General features: G+C 35.5%; 1 protein-coding gene across 2 annotated transcripts; it reads right to left on the bottom strand.

Moving 5' to 3' along the window:
* LOC142643075 (putative glucose-6-phosphate 1-epimerase) lies at window positions 1-14,085 on the bottom strand. Of its 2 annotated transcripts, none has more exons than XM_075817615.1 (9): window positions 13,680-14,085; window positions 12,507-12,581; window positions 8,147-8,203; window positions 7,904-8,064; window positions 7,596-7,736; window positions 5,952-6,054; window positions 5,787-5,886; window positions 2,574-2,821; window positions 1-502 (listed from the first exon to the last, which is right to left on the bottom strand). In XM_075817615.1, the coding sequence occupies exons 1-8, from the start codon at window positions 13,833-13,835 to the stop codon at window positions 2,607-2,609; spliced, it is 1,008 nt and encodes a 335-aa protein (XP_075673730.1). In that variant the 5' UTR covers window positions 13,836-14,085; the 3' UTR covers window positions 1-502; window positions 2,574-2,606. The 2 variants fall into 2 exon arrangements, with proteins under 2 accessions (XP_075673730.1, XP_075673731.1); XM_075817616.1 differs by having other exon boundaries at window positions 1-366.
* Between the last annotated feature and the right edge of the window lie 64 nt (window positions 14,086-14,149).

Raw genomic sequence — 14,149 nt, 5'->3', positions numbered from 1 at the left:
TTTCCGTCAATCCAACGGAGTACTACTCTTCATTCATGGATTTCCTTAAAACTACAATGACAGATCCAGATGTTACACTTAAAAAAGGCTCTACAAACATAATTATCAAATTTCCAAAAACTAAGCATGCATCATCTATATGGCATATCATGCAGTTCTCAACATCATTCTCTTATATCAAGCATAAAATACAAATTCAAGACTATCCAAAATCACTATGTCACAAGAACATCATAAAGATTACAAGGAATAACAGAACCCAATGGCTTCAATTAAAAGGAAACCATGATGGTGGTGGTGCCCATTCAATTTATGCTTTCTTTGTTGCTCTTCAACATTCCTTCCAAGTCCCAACCTGGTCCCTCACTAAAAGCAACAAATTATTTGACACGTCATATCTATTAATAAATCCATCTTTCCACCCAATACTAAAGTAAATTTCAAATAAGAATACTGGACAGAATTTGCTGTCATGATCCATCTACATTTTGCAACAAAACACCTGCAGAACAAGGTCTCTATCACCAACTCCTTCATGAAATTCTAAGAATTCAATAAAGAAAAATCAATGCATATACGTGTAAGACTAAGATTCTCCAAATAAATTAAACAAAATCTAACTTACTAGTCTTATAAGAGATCAAACTTCCTAGATAAAGCAAATCCACAATATAAATTAACCAATTGAAGACCTGCTATAGTCTAAATCTAAAGTGATCATGAAAGTATAAAAGTTAAACATCTAAGCATTGAGGTTACATAATGATATAAGGTTTGATGAAAGATGCCCCTTTGGAGTCTTTCAAAAAATAAAAAGCCATGAAATTAAGTACACCGAGGCACTTTGTGGTGGATGATTCAGCTTTTGTGCAACTTTTTAAAGCCTCACTTTTTCTCAAGACCACTGTACGCTTACACAACTTATTTAAAAAGAAGTAATAATTATAAGCTCAACCAAACACATACTAAGACAATTGTCTTAATGTTGTTTAGGGTAGCCTCAAAAAAACTTCTTTTTATTATTTAATAAGTAATAATTTCATTCAATAGTTCAAAAAGGGGTACAACTCTAGAACCTGGAACATATACAAAGAAAAAGCAAATAGAAAAGGAAACAATGAATTGTCCAGAATTCACTTTATATATAGTAAAAAAAAACACGCAAACTTGAGGTGGAGTAAGAAAAAGACACCAAAGTTCCCTCATACAATGTCAAACAAACTTTAAGTGTCAAAGAATTTGTTAGGCTATATTATACATAATGTTTCTTTTTGTTTTTAATGTTTAGAGCAATGCGTAACTCCAAGGGATTGGCCTAGTGGTTCCTAAGGCCTCATGAGGTTTTGGGTTTGAAACCTTTAGCCAACATCTTGGGGCCGACCCAAAGGGATTTCTCCCTAATATTACCTAGTATGTGTGGGAGGAGGGAACTACACACACTCAGGAAAATAGTCAGATACTCAAAGAGCTCTAGATACCCTCTTTAGCCAAAAAATAAAAAAGTTTAAAGCGATGCATGACTGCCATTCTTACAAGGAAAAATGAATAGTGTGACTAATATTGTATGGAATTGATACTGCTAATAGCTTTGTTAATGCTAATTCAACAAAACAACCAAACCTTAGTCCCAAAATTTTGGGGTCAGTCAATCACATGTATTCTTTTGCCATTCTATTTTATCTAAAGTCATACTCTATGTTACCTATATAATTGGCATGACCCTTTTTACTACTTCTACTAAAATTATTTTAGGGGTCTTCATCTACTTTTTTTCATTTTTTTTCATTCCATGGACTTAAATCAACTCCTCTTCCTCAATGGTGCATTGTAACTTTCCTCTACACATGATCAAACCATTTCAAACGACTTTCCCTCATCTTTTCATCAATAAGGACCACCCCTATCTTTAAGCGAATTTACTCAATTCAAATTCGATCTTTCCTTGTATTTCTACATATCCTTTTTTTTAATAGGTAAACCATGTTCTTATTACCAGCAAGCTAATGCCACTAAGACTGTATTTCTACATATCCATCTTAACATTTTCATTTCAGCTACACTCATTTTTAACATGTTACTTCTTAACAGCCTAGCATTCAATGTCTTATGCATAGTTGGTGTAGTAGCAGTCTTATAAAAATTACATTCATATGACAGTACAAATAAGCTTAAAATGTCTTAGCAGCGTATTTGTAGCAGAAGACAAGAAATGGTTTTTTCCAGAAGCAAAAATAAATAGATAAAAAATTTCCTCAGAAGAGCACGCAAGGTTTGGAGAGTGATATCATTTTATAGTTAAACGCTTCTTGAACTTGCTTTAGAATAATGGATAAATGACCCTTAATCATTCTTTGACAACATATAACAAATGCAATCAGAAACAAATAATGACATTTGCAAGACAAAATAAATCTGTGTAACCTCCACATATGCAATCGTCTGATTAGACATTTCAAGCAAGCCCTCTTTGATTATTAGCAATATTGAAGGTTATTATGTAAATGATGAAAATCGGTATTTAAAGATATTAATTAAATTCAGAATAGGTTATTTGAATTTCCAGCCAAAAATACCTGTACAGGATAAGGTCCAGAATGATGGATCTTTCAGCTTCCGTGGAGAACCTTCTGAGGATCAAGTTGCCCACTACAGTAACTGGAAGGAACAGCAGAAAGCTCCTGCCTTCCTTTCCACTCCTCACCAGCTTTCAGTGTGATAGATTTCTCAACAGCAGCAGCCTCCACACACAGCATATGCTTGTACTCTTCATCTCCAAAATCAACCATAGCCTTTGCCTTCTTATCCCAGGGATTCCAAACCACTTATGAGGGGAAAAAATAAATAACATAAAATATATAAGATTAATGCTCACAGTGGAAGGGAATTTCAAATAACAAATCAGGAAGTTCAAAATATCTAAACGAAAATTGAAACCCTAGTTTATATACAAAAATCATTTACATTATATTATTCCAAAGGTTTCTAGTTTATCTTTACTAAGGGATAGGAAGAAGACAAGCATGGATGGAATACAGGAGCTGGACAGGAAGGAAGAATCAGAAGTCCTCTCACATGAGGAGAGATTAAGAAGGGACGAGCTAAAGTTGGAATTAGAAAACTTTGCACATCTTGAGGAATTAATTGGCGTCAAAAATCAATATGAGGTATTTTCATAGGCTTGCCAACTCCCACAGACGTTTTAATTATATTGACAATCTTGAAATGGACAGAATAAGCCTCTCAGAAGAGCAGGAAGTGAAGGAATCAATTGCTCATTTTTATAAAAATTTCTACTCTGAATCTGAAGAATGGAAACCCTGAGTGCAAAACCTTTATTTGTTTTCTCTTAATGAGACAAGTTGCAGGTGGCTGGAAAGAGATTTTACTAAAGAAGGCCTTTTGGAGGCCCTTCATGACATGGATGGAGACAAAGCACTCGATCCAAATGAATACACTATAGCATTTTTCAAACATTGTTGGGACAAAGTGGAGGGGAATGTGTTAGATCCAAGAGTTTATCACTCACTGTAAGTTTGAAAACTCCCTAAACTTCACATTTGTTACTTTGATTCCTAAAAAGCAAGCAGCTACAACATAAGGGATTTTCGTCCTAAAAGTCTAATTGGTGGCTAATCGTTTGAAGCATGGTATTGGGGATATAATTTCTGAAACACAGAATACTATTGTGGGGGACAACAGATTTGGACTCTGCGGACATAGCAAATGAATGCCTAGACAGTATATTGAAAATAGGTTCTCCAGGAGTTATTTGTAAACTTGATACTAAGATCTCTTACAACCATGTCAATTGGAACTTTGGTGAAAAATTGTGTCAGTGGATCCAGTTCTGTATATTAACCATCCACTTTTCCATCACGATTATGGTTTCTCCCATAGGTTTCTTCAACAATTCAAAAGGTCTAAGGTAGAGGGACCCTTTGTCCCCATTGTTGTTTCTCTTGCTTATGGAGATTTTGAGCACAATGATATAGAGAGCAACGGATGATGGTTGCCCTAAAAGTAAGGGTGGCCAGCAGGATATATCCCATCATCTCCTTTGCAAATGACACTTATGTTTTGTGAGGCCCTATCTGAACAACATAGCTATCCCAATGGGTTATGTTTCGAACCTTATAGATCTTTTTGACATTCTAGGGTGCAAGGTTGGATCATTACCTATGACCTACATAGACTTAACCCTGGGTTCTCTACTTTTAAAGCCAAAGGTATTTGGAATCCTACTATGGAAAAGGTGGGAAGACAGTTGGAAAAGTAGTATTTGTCAAAAGGAGGATGGGTGACCTTGATTAAGAGTACGCCATCCTCTATTCCTACCTATTTTATGTCATTGTTCACAATGCCTATTCATGTGGCCAATAAATTGGAGAAACTCCAAAGGAATTTTCTATGGATAGGTATTGGTGATACCAAAAATTTCTATTCGGTGGACTGGAGAGTGGTGTGCTCCCCCTTAAAAGAGGTAGGTTTGGGTATTAGAAAACTTCGTTCTCCAACCAAGCCATTTTAAGGAAAAAGGCTTAGTTGAAAGAACTATTACAATTCAAGATACAAGACGGCTCTAAGTGAGGTTTTGTAAAACATTTGGTGTGGTGGCCCCTCTCTGAAAGACTTGTTCCCAGACCTGTTCGCATTTGCAATGCACAAGGGGGGCTCAGTGGCATCTTACTTAGCTAATACTTCTAAAAATGGGGTTAGACATTGCATTCCTCCCTTAATTCAGTCTTTTCAGGATTGGAAACTGGAATCAGTTGCTTCTTTTTTTTGAGTTGCTCTATCCTAATTTGCCTTCGTCATCAGGTGAATACCAAGCCTTGTAAATGCCAAACAAAAAAGGGTTGTTTGAGGTTCGATCATTCTATAATGCCCTTAGGCCATCCACAGGTATTCCCTTGCCATGGAAGAGCATTTGGATGGCCAAGGTCACGCGAAAGGTGTTGCTCTTTGCCTCTTTGTGTGATCTATGGCTCTAGGTTAAATATTGACAATTAGTAATCCTTGCAAAAGGCATATGTTGATAGTAGTTTGATTTGTATGTGTAAATGAAGTGGAAAATACTTCATTGTTCTTTATTAACAGATATATAGTAATTTGTCTTTGAATTATTTGGGCTAGTTTAGGTGGTGCCCAAATATGCAATTGAGCTTTTGGACTTTGGAGTGTTGGCAAGATGATTTCATCACCATAGAGAAGATAAGGTGTGGCAACCCATACCTCTATTCCTACTTTCATAATCAAAGAGCACATTTTGCAGTCCTTGTATAATTGGATGTGTGCCCAGGACAATATCCTTTCAATGTCACTTGTTGATGATCCTAGTCTCTCCACCTTTGTGGTTTGTATTCTTTGAAAAGGGGACTGTACAATCCTACTACGTGTCATTCTCTTTTCCTTTTTCAATAAAAAATTTTACTTATCAAAAAAAATTCTGCATCTAATTCATCTTAAAATAGTAATGTTCATAATATCTGCTTTAGATGACAAATTGGTAATGCCTAAGCTGGCTCAAGGCAAGTAAAAGCATATAGAGACACAGCAGAAAGATAAAGACGTTCTATACACTAGTTTATCCTAATCATGTGTGGTATTTATTGTGCTACAAGGTAGAAAGGAGACCCAGGCCTAAGCAGAACGAAAAGAAACTTCATGATAATAAACTTGGATCCCTACACATAATGAAACTGCAACTAAAGAACATACTGACTCGAGCTCCAATCATAAGTAAAATAACATTATTACGATATCAGGAGGGAGATGGTATCCCTTACCGGCATCCGGAAGTCCATCTTTGCGTAGTACAAATGTCCTCTTTTTTTCATGATCCAGAATTGCAATCTTTGTAGGAGTGCTAAGATATATCTTGTCCACCTATTTAACCAAAGCATTAGAATCAAACTTTCATAAGAAAAATAAAAGGTGCATCTTAAACTCACTTCTGATTCAAATGTTATAGCATCCCCTTGTTCAGTAAAACGCTCCCTATTCTGCAAGTTGTCAAGATAGTCCAAAGTCTCCAGTCCTTCTACACGAACTTCACTGGACACAATCAAGTAAGCTATTAGATACAATCTAAAAAAGCAGATTATAAATCCAACTGTACATTATCTGAAAATAGTTAGAATTTCCAGCAAAAATGACCCACAAAATCATTATACCACTTGGAAAAGTGATAAATATATAGATTCCTCACCAAACAGCCAAAAATTATTACAAAATTTCACTTATTTGATCATACCTTGGTTAATCCAGATATTCTTGTCAAATCTAGTCTCCAAACAGCTCAACTCAAGTTTGGCAACATATTACACACCTGGCTTAAGGTTAACCCCCCTTCCCCCAACCATGCTACAGTATAAGTACAGAAGAAGCTGTCTACAGCAGTTGAACTAGATTAGGTGATCTACACCTAGTTTACATATTACACTCAGAATATTTTGCAAGCTTCATTCAGTTGGTCTTATCTTCATAATTAGTGCCCCAGGCAGTGAACCTTTTTCTTTTTCTTTTTTTGATAAGTACCCCAGGCAGTGAACCTAGAACACAACAAAGGGTTTTTACCTTATACAAGCTTGACAACTTTTAGCTTTTTCAACCAGAATATCAATTGGATGTTGCATAAGGAACAATTTTTGAAAATAGATAAATTGACAAAAGATTACTTTTTAAGTGTTACAACATAAACTCACAAACGTCTTCACCAACAAAGGTACCCACAACAAGGTGTTGTGCAATTTACCTTCTTTGGGTATCATTATTCACCCACCATGGAAAGAATGGAGGTTTATTAGTTATTACACTGACAAGTAATAGGACGTGCATTAACTCTTTTTAAGTTATTAAAACCTCAAGGACACTTACACGAACTTCTTTTTTTTCGATAAATAAAAACCTCATTGAAAAAAAAAAAGGGGGGGGGGGGGTTACAACAAAGAAAGCAGTTACCCATGTGCACAGGGAGTGTACAATGGGAAACAAGGCGTTATACAAAACTACATAAATCTTAAAAATCCAACAAAGAAGATATGGGAAGACCACTCAACACAGTTATCAACTCAAACAAAGATAAGAAGAAGATGCGCTTCAACTCAATGATAGACCACTCCTCCCCTTCAAAAATCCGATTGTTCTGCTCCCTCCAAATAGTCCACACAATATAATGAGGGATAGCCCCACAGATAGAAGCTGCAGTACGACACCGAACACCTCCATTCCAACAAGCCAACAATTCAATCAACCGATTAGGCATAACCCAGGATACTCCAAACTTAAAGACTATTCAAGCAGATCATCATTCTCAAGAAGCTATTAAAGCCTTCTGTGAACTGGAAAGCAGAAAAACCAATCATCGATATACAGTGAACTTTAGTGAAGCTTGTGGCTTCATAACTATGGGAATCAATGAGTATAACCTTGACTGACCATTTCTATATATTCTCAATTTTTTCTAACAAGAATAATAGATAAACAAGCCATAGAGACAGGAAAAAAAAAGTGGTCAACTGTATGCATAATAAACAACCTGATGGAATACAGCCACATCATAAAGTAAAGAATCATAAACCAAGTTCATAAGTCACCTGATATCTGAAACAGAGAAATAGGTGTGATAAGCAAATGTGAATGAGAATGGCTTTCCATCAATACTGGTATTCCTGATGCGAGATGTCAACAGCAGATCTCCTCCAGGGCCCAGTGCTACCCTCAGACGAAACTCAAAACTAGAATTAACACAAAGAAAGATTTTTTTTTTTTTTAAATCATAAAAATAATTATCCAAAAAGAAAAAGTTGTAAAGTTTCTAATAAGAATCTATCTTTCTTTTCAGAAACACATGTTAAAAAGTCCATAAAATGCATAAGAAAGTGAAATATTTTCAAGTAATTACCTATGAGCCCAGATCTTCATATCTTCTTCAGAGGGCTTAAGGATTAAATCAACATAAGTCTTACTGGAAGAAGTAGTTGAAAAAGGAGGTGGGTCAGTGTCAATTGTCCAAAACCTGTTTCTTGCAAATCCATGCTGCTCTAGAGAACCAAGGTTGCTAAACTGCATATGCAGAGAAAATTTCACTGACCATGATGAATGCCACTGAATTAAGCAAGAAAGGAAAATGTGAAGAAGAACATACTTGAGGAAAGCATATTGGAATTCCTCCACGTATTGCTTTTGGGGGCTTAAATGTAGCCTGCACAAGACTTAAAACATATTCATTGGAAATCTCTTTATCTCCAACTTCTCAGCAACCATAAATAACATAACAAAAAAAACATAGAAGTACTGTTTTATTAATGAAATATCTATTACCTATCAAAAAAAACATAACAAAACACAGATGAGAAAGTCTGCGATGGAAACAAAGCATAGAAGTCTTAGCAGTGGTACAATGCACATAACAATGCCAAAGCCAATTAAGCCAGCTAATTCCTTTCTGACCTAAAACTCTTAAACATCAATCCTTACTCAAGAATTCATCAAGAAATCTAGTATAGTGCTGAATTTTGAAAGATCCTGCATCAGTTGGATGTACACTTCATTGGTCTAGGCACAGTATACAAAAAAAACTACCTAGGAGTAAGCCAGCAAACCATCTTAATCAGCTTTACTAATGATGCAAAAGTCAATAAAGCCAACTAATTTGAATATTGGCTGTACAATTCATTGTCTTGCACCAGTATATAGAAAAGCCACCAAATAGTAGCTATCAAGACCAGCTTAATCAGCTTTAAAGACCACCAAAACAGAATGGGTGTTAGAAGGGGAATCCTGCTAGTAAGCCAGAGTTTGCTTCTACATTCAAACTCCTTTATCAGATAAGTATTTGCATACTTAGGTCACAGGACACCACTTCACATGAGGACAATACTTCTATACATACTAGTGCCACCAGAGAGAGTGCCCAAGAATCAAGAAAGAAATAAACATACCTAACCATTATATATGAATCATGACCTATCCTTATCAATAAGTCTAGCACCAGTACAAAAAGTTGGGAGTCTTGCCCTTAAAAATTTAAATACATAATTAGCATGGAAAATCAAGATATTTAAAATAAATTTTTAATTTTATTGTAGAAAGGTAAGTAATTCACACACATGATGCATTCTGCTGGATTATAGAATGTAACACACCGTGAGAACAAGGTATAGACAATAATTTTGATTTGAATTGTGGCCAAGTTGGAGAAGGAAATTTTTCATTTCAGTGAATGATATATTAGCTAGGACCTGCCTAATTCTTAAAACATAATAATAAAAGAAATAAAAAGTTTGTTCCATTTAGTTGGCAGTGCAGACAGGGTCCTAAAACAGTGACAACCAAAGGCATCTTATGTGGGGTAAAGTCTTGGATAATTTCTTACTATTTGGAGAAAATTATAAATAAAATATAAAAAAATTAAAAGGAAGCCGTTACATAAAATGTTTGGGATAACAAGTATTTTTCTGAATTATCTATGTATATTCGTAGTTTTTTAAGAACAACATAAATTGAATTGATGCCACATAACAAACTCAAGTAATTGGAAGAGCCACACATTTTAAATTGGTACTAGCATTGCCTTGCAAGTTGACAAGTAATTTTTTCTTTCGTAAGTCACAAGTTGGCAAATAAAATCGGTGCAATAAATATATATATTGTTAATGCAAATTGACTCATTTCAGAATGTATCAGTAAGAAAGTACAGATCAGTTTTGCTAACTCTATTGAAAGCTTATATTACACAATTACCAAACAGCACTCTTATGCAAAGCTACGTTTTCTGTTTCATGTTTGAACTCATCTTAACAGTTTTGATACACAAAGATCATGGACATGCATAGTGAATGCACATTAAGGATTACAATCAACAATGGACACAATTACCTGTTTGGATAGTGGAGACTATGCATGACAAAAATCAAGTTGAATTATATACCATAGTAAGGAAACACTTTACAAGAAGCAGTGAAAAAGTGGATTTATAAAAATGGTTGACTGATCCTTCCATAGCATGCAAGATATGTGAGATAGAGGACCAGGCCAACCTCACTCAACTATTGGAAAGCCTTTGCAAATAAATCCAAATTTAGCAGAGACCTAGCACATAAATCCAAATTCAGCAAAGCCTTGGCACATAAATCTAAAGAGATTACTACAATACACTATTGTGGTCTGCATGACTGTAACATTTAGAGATAAATTCACTTTTCAAAAATATTTAGAGATAAAGCTCCAGAAATATGGTGAAGGTTGGGGAGGTTGGACAACAGTTTAAGTTCTGGGTTCAAATGGGGTCAATTTGTGGAAGGGTATACGTACGGGATGGAACTCTTTCTCCAAATTCTTACAGTTTGGGTTCGAGATGAATCTAGAGTGAGGTTTTGGACAAACATTTGGTGCAGCAACCAATCTCTAAAGGATTTGTTCCCGATCTGTTTGCCTTAGCAATCTCCTAGGAGGCTTCAGTATTTTATCATATAGTTAACCTGTCAGAGGAAGAGGACCATCATTGAATCCCCAGTTCATCCAGCCTTTACAAGATTGGGAGTTGGAATCCATTGATACTTTTTTCGAGGTGCTATATGATAATTTGCCTACTTCGTCCAGTCATGATTGTGTCATGTGGTTACCATTGAAGAAAGGAGTGTTTGAGTTAAGATCATACTATAATGCTCTTAGGGGTTCTACATGCACTTTTTTCCCTTGGAAGAGCATTTGGATGGTTAAAGTTCCAAGTAAGATGGTATTCTTTGTGTGGACTGCGGGCCTTTTAAAAGTTCTAATTGTTAACAATCTTCGCAAGAGACACATTTTGATAGTTGATTGGTGTTGTATGTGTAAGTGTAGTGGGGAATTCATTGATCACCTGCTTCTTCATTGCTCAATGGCAACAGATAAATGGTCCTTTGTCTTCACTTTGTCTTGGGTGATGCCCAAATCTGTGGTTGAACTGTTTGAATTTTGGCAATGTCAGTTTCAGCACCACAGAGGAGCCAAGGTGTGGCCAGCCTTGCCTTTGTGCATCATATGGAATCTGCGGTATGAAAGAAATAAACGGGTCTTTGATGGAATCGAACAGCCAGCCTAATCAAAGATCATGTTTTGTGGTCATTGTTTGATTGGATGTGTGCTCTAGTTGGCACCCCCTCCATGTCTTTTGTTGATTTTATTGACTCTCTTTCCTTTTGAGTTGTATTCTTTGAAAAAGGGCTTGTACACATCTTTTTATCATGTCTCCTTTTCTGATAAAACTTTTTCTTATAAAAAAAAGGTACATAATTAAAGAGCCAACATGCATCTCATTGATTGCAAGAAATAAACATTTGATAAAACAGAAAATCCAGAATGTGGCACGGGTATGTTTTCCTTTACCATGACAACATCTTAAGTTTAAGGTTAAAAAATAGCGTGCTCTAGAGGAAAAGTTCAAAAGCCAACCACAAGAAATTTGTGGAACAGTCTACCTAATGGCGCAGATACAAGACCCCCAAGAAACCACATGAAGAACATGTTATATAAATTGCAATTTATATGTGTCACACAATCGATCAAGCAATGTAACTTTACTAAATTTTAAGACCTACTTAGATATTATAATGAAGAAACAAATTCAAAGGCAATGGATGAATTTACACTTTTCTTAATTGGTAAGTTACACCTGCATCCAAGGCTCTTGAACTCATGACCTCATCCTCCACCCCTCTCTTATGGGGCAAGTTCCATATGAGCTAAAGCTCAGGCAATGGATGATTTCCTAGAAACACAGAATTTTTTGTGCTATGCTAGCATGACTTGCTTTTTTCACTTTTCTAACTTGGTTTCAAAGATTGAATGAAAAAATTCCTCACCTCCCCCCCACCTTTCCCCAATTAGTGCCATTAGAGGTAGAGCTCATTGGTAGGCAATGGATGAATAACTAGAAATGAGGTCTTTATTGCTATGCTAGCATTACTTGCTTTTGTCACTTTTTGTTTACTTTTTAATTAGTGTTCTTTTCTCACTTGTTTTCAAAGATTGACTAGAAGATAGAGAATCAAAATTTGCATCAAGATAGGAGATGCAAAAATGAGTGCTTTTCGGGGAAGACCTTGTCCGTTTAATTTGCTCGTCAGGCCATTTGACCTCAAACTTTTACAACCAATTCTAAGAATCTTTGTGCTCAAATACTACAAACCTATTCATCACGTATTAGATTGCCTCTTTGAGACTCTGTCAATGCATGGCGAGATCAAATTCACTAAGCTATGTGATTTTTGCCATACTGACATTTACTAATCCAGAATAGATAATTGCATTATAGTATAACAGTTAGAAGGATGGAAATTAAGATGATGTATGCATAATCATCTTTGGTGCGAGACAGTCAATCAGGCAACTAAATAGAAAGATTGGCCCACCCAAATTATCTAAGAGTTATGATTGAAATGTTGATAACCCTTTCTAATTGACAAAAAACACTCCTGTCTACAGCTTCTACTAATCAACATTAATAAACTAATAAGAAAATGCACCTTACTACTGACAAAAAGCAACTCCTCCCCATGGTCATTCTTCCAAGATGTCACATGAGCCCCATATAAATACACCTGGAAAACCCACAAATAAAACACGAAACAAATGAGTATCATAATTTGTAATGAGCATCAAAAACTATATAATTAGGGAAAAGTTGCTCGTATTTCGATGATGGCCAAGATAAATTAGTCCAGCATTATGCAATATCTTATCAGGTTACATACTTATAGATAATGTAAGTTAACTGTATTGCATTTCACCCAAAAAAAAATGCAATACAGAATACTTGATTAACAGAATACTCATACCCATCTGAGTTAACGCTGTTTCTTTCAATTATACAACCGAATGGTACAACCATACAACACAGAAAAGGTGACAATACATTTCCATAAGAAAATTTCCATAGAATAATAATAGAAAGTTTATACTTAATGAAGAACCAAATAATACTTTTTCTTTTAACGATAGAGCATGAACCTTAGTCCTAAAAACAACTCTGACAAGTACATCAGAAATGGAGGCTCCATCACTACCACATGCATCATAAGTTGGATAAAACCCAAGTACCTAACTCTTTCTATCAACACTATCTTTTTGTTCTTCAAAAAGTAAGCGGCAAAGAGCTCACTTCATGGGAACCAGTATTTCAAAGTAAACAATAAAACACTAATACATTTTTCTATAGGTAACAACAAAACATTAATATAATTCAATCAACACTAAAAATCGTGCTTTCAAAACACAATTTCAACCAAATTGGCTGACTTTTTAAGCGAAATCGCGCGTTTACGTGATTTCAACACTGTTTTCCAAAACACAATTGAAAACAGAAAACTAGATTCTGCCAAATTTACATAATTTATTATTAAAATAAAAAAAAAATTAATTTGCAAAATTTTTCACTCATTGGCCTCTAATCATATCTCTCCCAAATATAAATTCCAAAACTCTCCCTAGAAAACAATCCTCAACTTCTGAAACCTTTCAAATCAAATTCACAAACACTGTGTTGAGTTCAACAGAGAGATCTGAGCCTTACGGTTCACAACAACACTAAGCCCTAGATTTCACAAAAAAAAAAGAAAAAGGAAACCGAATTTCCAAAACAAAATCACAACCATAGATATGAAAAAAAAACGAAGCATATTGATCATCAGATTAGGTACCTCGGCGGAGCTTCCGCGTGGATCGCGGAGAACGACCTTGTTGAGGCCATTGATGCCCTTGCAAACCTCAGCGTGAGGAGAAGCCAAAGGAGCAGAGGCCGAAGCCGAGGCTGAACCTGAACCTGAACCTGAAGAGAGAACCTTTTCGCTACTCATAATAATAGTAAAAAAAACTAATCTCTAATCTCTGAGCTCTTTTTTTGCTTCTTGATTTGTTATTTATAGCGTGAATGAATGAATTTCAAAGTTATGGCTCAGACTTCGATTCGAATCCAAGCCATTACTGTCAGTGTTTTTTGCTTTTTATTATTATTGGTTTTTTTTTTTTTTTTTTTTGGGAGAAGATTCTCTCTTTTCGTTCTGTTGTGAGTGAGTGAGTGAGTGTTGTGAGGAAATTTCGCGGTACGGTAGTTCTTTTTGTTGTGTATTTCTTTTTCCACTGGCCCTTTGTATGTCTGTCTGTCTGTCTA

Source organism: Castanea sativa, chromosome 7, assembly GCF_040712315.1.
Source record: "Castanea sativa cultivar Marrone di Chiusa Pesio chromosome 7, ASM4071231v1".
Lineage (NCBI taxonomy): Eukaryota > Viridiplantae > Streptophyta > Magnoliopsida > Fagales > Fagaceae > Castanea > Castanea sativa.
The sequence above is the reverse complement of the archived record's forward strand: the minus strand, read 5'-3'. Positions and strand labels throughout refer to the sequence as shown.